The following is a 6,116-nucleotide window of genomic DNA, read 5'->3' as shown; positions in this document are numbered from 1 at the left end:
TCTCTCTCTCTCCCCCTCTCTCCTCCCCTCCTCTCTCCTCTCTCTCTCCTTCCCTCCTCTCTCTCTCTCTCTCTCCCTCTCCCCCTACTCTCTCTCTCTCCCTCTCTCCCTCCCATCTCAATCTCTCTCTCTCTCTCCCTCTCTCCCCCCCATCTCAATCTCTCTCTGTCTATCCACCCCCATCTCAATCTCTCTCTCTCTTTCTCAATTTCTCCAGGACTTGAAAAGTGGACGCCTCTTCCACGAGCAGATCTTCCTCCAGAGAGCAGTGAAGGAGAAAGAAGGTGCCCCTGTGGGGAGGAGAAGAGAGGGTCCCCCCCTTCCCTGCACCGGCCCTCCTCGTGGTCTCTCCAGACGGCATGGCCGGCTTCTCCCAGGAAGCCCCTGCTGCCTCCCACTGTCCTTAAGTGGGCTCAGCTCTGAGGGCAAGGCCGGAGGCGCTCCAGGCTTGGGAATGCATTCCTGTCTGGTCTTCCCTCAGATCCTCTCGGCTAGTCTGGAAGTGGAAATTCTCTTATCCCCATTTTGTGAAGGAGAAAACCGAGGCTCATAGAGTCGGTGTGTCTTGCTCAAGGTCAAAGAACTGAGATTCCGGCTCAGGACTCGTGCCTCTTTCTGCCTCACCCTCCCGGCCTGGAGCCCACGAGAGAGCCGGGCCCCGGGTCAGGCCAGAGAGGACAGGCCCGTGGCGGCCCAGGGCGGCACTGGCAGCCCAAGTCAGGGCCCCTTTCTCTTCTCCCGCAGTGAGCAGATGGAAGAAGTCGCACTTCATGCCCTTCTTGGCCGTCCCAGCTTGCATCAGCTTCGGCCTGCACCGGGACACCCACAGGTGAGCCGTTCTTCTGCTCCCCAGGGCTGCGCTGACTGGCTCAGCGGGTCCGCCTGTCTTCATCCCAGCCGCCCTGATGTCGCTGGAGTGTCGGGGGGGGGTGAACCTTAGAGAGCTGGCTGAATTCCACCCCTCGGTTTCTGCTGGGGAAGCTGAAGGAACTGTCCGGGAGGAGTCACTTTGTCCCTCGCCCGCGGTGGCCAGTCACGGGCCCGCCGGAGGCCATCGCAGACCGCTGCTTCTGGCTGAGAGCTGCCCTCGCTTCCCTGCTGTTCCCGAGAGGGTGGTTGGCCCCAGCCCTGGGACATCAGCTCCTGTGTCCCTCAGGTTCCTGGTGTTCCCTGAGCTGGGAAGAAGCCTTCAGTCAATCCTGGACGACCGCCCCAACAACGTTCTGACAGAGAAGACCGTGCTCCATCTCTTGTTCAGACTGGTGCGTTGTACAAAAGAACTTCCTGCTGGGGACAGGGTGGCCTAGACAAGCTCTGGAGCTGGCTGCGGCCTCAGAGGCCGAGTTCGGCATCTTCATTTTACAGATGGGGAAACTGAGGCTCTGAGAGGGGGAGTGGCTTCTCTGACAGTGTAGGTGCCTGTAGTTGGTCAGCTCATTGACTTTCCCAGCCCATACAGCTGCAAAGTACAGAGCTGGACGTGACCATCCCATCTAGCCCTACCCAAGCAAAGACTCTGATAGGTGAGGTGACCATCCAGCCCCACCTGAAGACCTTCAGTGATGAGGAGCTCATTACTTCCCAGACCCATTCCTCTCTAGGATGGGGCAAAGATGATTATATACGAAATAAACAAAAAGGTGTTGGGGGCGGGGCATAGCCAACTGTGAATTCGTTGGGGTAGGACTTAAAGGGTGAGTGGGAACGGGACTGGGGGAGTGAAGGAGTGATGAGCCCTCCCAGGAAGTAAAGGCCTTGGGATAGAATGGGGATACTGGGCAGGACCCCCTAACTGATAGCTTCCTAGAGGTGAGCAAGCCAGGATTGTCACGTCGGGGGGTGGGGGGATGGAAGGCAGGTGTCACGCAATGACAGGAGGAGGTGAAGATGAGCAGGCTTCCTCTGGGACCATAGAGTTTGCGGTATCGGCCAGCCTTCCGGGTAGAGTTGTGCCCATGGGCCACAGAGATCCTGGATGGCTCTGGAGTCCTGGGCCACCCCACTCCAGCAGCTGGAGAGAAAGAAGGCGGAGCTCCTGGCTTCCGTTGGCTCAGAGCCGGACCTGTAGCTAGCTCAGCCATCAGCCGAGCTGGCTGATCTGGGCCCTTCTTGTCTCCTCTCAGGTGGACGCGCTGGAATTCATCCATGAGAATGAGTACGTTCATGGGAACATCTCCGCAGAGAGTATCTTTGTGAATCCTGACACACCTGGCCAGGTAGGGTCTAGGCGATCCCAGCAGGCTGTGGACCAGGATCCAAACCCAAATCCTCGGCCTGAGGGGGCGGTCACCCCGCCCTGCTCTGAGCAAACGGAGCTGAAAACTGCCCTTCCTCCACCTCTCCCGTCGCTCCTGGTTCTGTCGTCCGAGTTGTTGATCAGCCGTTTCAGTCGCATTCGACTCTCCGTGACCCCATTTGGGGTTTTCTTGTCAGAGATCCTGGAGGGGTTTGCCATTTCCTTCCCTAGCTCACTTTACAGATGAGGAAACCGAGGCAGACAGGGCATAGTGACTTGCCCAGGGTCACACAGCTAGTGTCTGAGGCTTGAGCTCAGGTCTTCTCGATTCCAGGCCCAGTGCTCTGTGTGCCACGGCGCCACCTAGCGCCCCCAACCTCGCTGCCCTCCGGGTGCAGGCTTCCTGGGCACGAGGGCCTTGGGAATCCTTGAAGACAGTTCTCTTGTCCCCACCCGGACTGGCCTCCGCAGGCGCTTCAGCCGCTCCCCACACAGCGTGTCTCCATCCCCCTGCGCTCCTGGGCACTTGGCTCTGCATTGGGTCAGTGGGGAGAGCCCAGGCCATGGAGCCCTGGCACCTGCTTTCAGATCTTCCTTCTGACAATTAGTAGCTGGGTGATCTTGGACAAGTCACTTCCCTGCCTAGTCCTCAGTTTCCTCCTCCAGAAAACCAGTGGGCGGGCTCGATGGCCTCTGGGTCCCAGCTCTGCTTGTGTCTTCTCCTGACCTGTGACCCTCTCGCTCCCTTCCTGGAGGGCAGTGCCCGCTGTTCCAGATGCAGCCTGGCGGTGGGCCCATTGGCTTCCCGGTTCTGGCGGCTGGGTTCTCGTCATCAGCTCTTTGGGTCACTGTGTCCGTCACCCAGCATTTATGGAGCGCCAGTTGGGCACGGGGCCCTGGGTGAGGCTCGGGCAGTACATGGACACTGACTAACCCTGCACTTACTGTCCGCTGAGACCCCCAGAGCTTTTTCAGACAAACCGTGTTCTGGCCACACTCCCGCCATCTTGTACCGGGGACTGGGTTTTCAAACACAAGGGTCAGACTTGACATTCTTCCATGTTCCGTTTCATCGTACTAGACTCGATGTTGTAGTCAATCAAGAGCTTTTTCAGTTCGGATTCAGGCATCTAGACAGTCAACAAGCAATATTGCCACGCCCTGCCAACAGATGAATGGAAAGGTATTTATTAAGTGTTTATGAGGGGCAGCTTGGAATCAGGAGGACTCATCTTACTGGACTCAGACACGCACTGGCAGTGTGACCCCGGGCAAGTCACTTTACCCTGTCTGCCTCGGTTTCCTCATCTGTAAAATGAGCTGGAGAAGGAAAGGCGAGCCACTCTAATATCTTTGCCAAGAAAACCCCGAACGGGGTCTCGGAGAGTCGGATACGACTGAAAAAATGACTGAACACAAACAACAAATGGGCCAGACGCTTTGTGAGGTACCAAGGAAACGCACAGAAGCGCGAAGCGAGGCCTGCGTCCTACGTTCTAAGGAACGAGGCCCTCCGCCTCTGCTCCAACCACCGGCCTCCCCGGCTTCCTTTGAGTCCCAGCTGAAATCTCACCCTCTGCAGGAAGCCTTCCCTACCCCGTCTGAAGTCCACTGCTTTCCCTCTTTAAATTATTTCCTCATTTTGCTGCGTGTGCTTTGCTTTATGTGTATTTGTTTGCATGTTGTCCTCTCTATTAGACTGTCATCCCTTTGAGTGCAGGGACTCTCTTTTTCCTCTTTCTGTATCCCCAGGGCTTAGCACGGTGCCTGGCCCATAGGAGACACTTACTAAATGTTTATTGATTGATGATTTCTTGAACCTGATATCCAGGCACTGTTTTGGACATGGCTTTCAGGTAGTGCAGTGATTCTTAAATTCTCTCCTTGATCTGAGTTCATTTTATATGAGATGCCGTGCATTTGCTCCTATTATTTTCAACCTTTTCACTTTGTTTTAACATTTCTGGCTGTCTCATGGAGTCATTGCCTTCTTTTTGATTCGTTCTAAGTTTTGAGGAGTCTTCCGTGGGTAAGGCTTAAGCTAAGTTCTTAATCCTCTTTCTACAACTCCCATTTCTTCTCCAGCGGCCTCCTCTTGTGCCCCCATTTCATGTCTACCATTAGCTCCTGCATCCGTTCTTCTGGACTCCTAGCTGATCTTGTGGCTTTGCTCTGAAGCTTTGCTTAGAGGTGATTTGGAGTCATTCTCCTCTCTTGGGTTTGTGTCTTGGCCTTTCCTGGCAGCAGAGTAAATCTTTATCTCTTCTGTTTATTTATCCTTCCCGTCTTGTTTCCCAGGTTGGTACTTTGTGTAAAGGCCTTAGTCTGTGCACTTCTGGTGGGATTCTCATGGCTTCGTGTGGTTCTGGCCCATCTTGTCTGGACTCCTTCCCTATGCTCTTTGGGTATCGAGCGCTATGTTCCTCAAGGGTCACAGGGACAGTTCAAGGCAGAGAGCTCCAAATGTTCAGGGTCCTGTGCGGTCTGATCGTCGCCCTCCTGGGCTGTCAGACCCTGGCTTGTAGACAGTCGTTGGCCCCAGCTCCTGCAGCTGCCTGGAAGGCTGAGCGTGTTTAGAGTGACTCTGTGGGGGCTGGGGGCGAGGGGAGGGGAGGGGAGAGAAGGTGCTGCTAGCCTGGACCGGTAATGTAAGTGCCCTACGCTATGAAATCATGAGGCCAGACCAAAGAGAAATGTGCCAGGCGCTGGCTGGGTGCTGGAGATACGCAGACAAAAATGAACCAGCTCCTCTTCTCACAGTTCCACATCCCGGGGCAGCTAGGTGGTGCAGTGGATAGAACTCTGGCCTTGGAGTCAGGAGGAGCCGAATTCAAATCCAGTCTCAGATACTTGACGCTTACTAGCCTTGTGACCCTGGTTAAGTCACTTGACCCTGATTGCCTCACCCAAAAACACAAACAAAAAAAAGAATTCACGTCGTGCTGGTTCTAATATTCTCTCTTATTCCGAGGGGCTGTTGCCCATGGTGGGTACTCAGGAGAGGATGACCCTTGAAGGCCATCTTTGTTCTGGGATTCTGTGCAGAGAGGATGCCTGGATTGGGTAGGAGGGTGGATGAGATGAGCTCAAGGACCCTTTTATCTCTTAGGATTCTATGATCTTTAACCTCGGATGGCCTTCCGTACCCATACCGTCTCTTCTAGGTCACCCTGGCCGGCTACAGCTTTGTGTTCCGATACTGCCCAGGGAGTAAGCACGTGGCATACGTGGAGCAGAAAAGAGCCGCTCACCAAGGACCACTTGAGTTCATCAGCTTGGACCTGCACAAGGGCGTAGGTAAGAAGCCTGGCGAGGAGAGGAGCCCACAGAGGATTTCTCTAGGGCCTTCTTTCCACCCCCCGCCATCTTGGGCAGGCTTGGGCCATAGGGTCGCTGGGATGGGTCCCTACTAATACAGTCTAATACTGCCAAAGCCCCAGAGCTCAGAAGTCCAGGAGGGAGGCACAGTCTGAGGAGAGGAGCGTGTGGGCAGGCGAGAAGACTTATTGTGTGACCCTGAGCTTCTGTCTCATGGCTTGGACAAGACCACAGAGTCTCAGTGATGGAGACCTCGGAGGCCACCTGCTGTGACCCAGGCTGGAAAAAGAGGCACCCAGGGAGGGGAAGTGCCTTCCTCCTGGGACAACTCGGAGATGGCTCGGACTCGTAGGAGGCTGGCCCCACTGCTCCACCATGGTTTCATGTTCTGGGCTACGTAGAACCAATCTAATCTCTCTTCCATGTGACTATCCTTCATGTACTTGAAGAAAGCTAGCATATTCCCAGTAAGTCTTTTTCTCTTCACCTCTCCTCCCTTCTTCTCTCCTCTCCTTTCCTCTCCTCCCCTCTCTTCCCCTCTCCTCTCTTCTCCTCTCCTCCC

General features: G+C 55.2%; 1 protein-coding gene across 1 annotated transcript; it reads left to right on the top strand.

Moving 5' to 3' along the window:
- The first annotated feature begins 140 nt into the window (after positions 1-140).
- LOC114048145 (inactive serine/threonine-protein kinase VRK3-like) lies at positions 141-6,031 on the top strand. Its single transcript, XM_027869077.1, has 6 exons — positions 141-284; positions 745-829; positions 1,157-1,262; positions 2,124-2,216; positions 5,401-5,533; positions 5,782-6,031. Exons 2-6 carry the CDS (start codon positions 771-773, stop codon positions 5,904-5,906), a joined length of 516 nt encoding a protein of 171 aa, XP_027724878.1. The 5' UTR covers positions 141-284; positions 745-770; the 3' UTR covers positions 5,907-6,031.
- The last annotated feature ends 85 nt before the right edge of the window (positions 6,032-6,116 follow it).

The sequence above is a fragment of the Vombatus ursinus genome, unplaced genomic scaffold (genome assembly GCF_900497805.2).
Source record: "Vombatus ursinus unplaced genomic scaffold, bare-nosed wombat genome assembly UNPS02001801.1, whole genome shotgun sequence".
NCBI classification, from domain to species: domain Eukaryota; kingdom Metazoa; phylum Chordata; class Mammalia; order Diprotodontia; family Vombatidae; genus Vombatus; species Vombatus ursinus.
The sequence above is the reverse complement of the archived record's forward strand: the minus strand, read 5'-3'. Positions and strand labels throughout refer to the sequence as shown.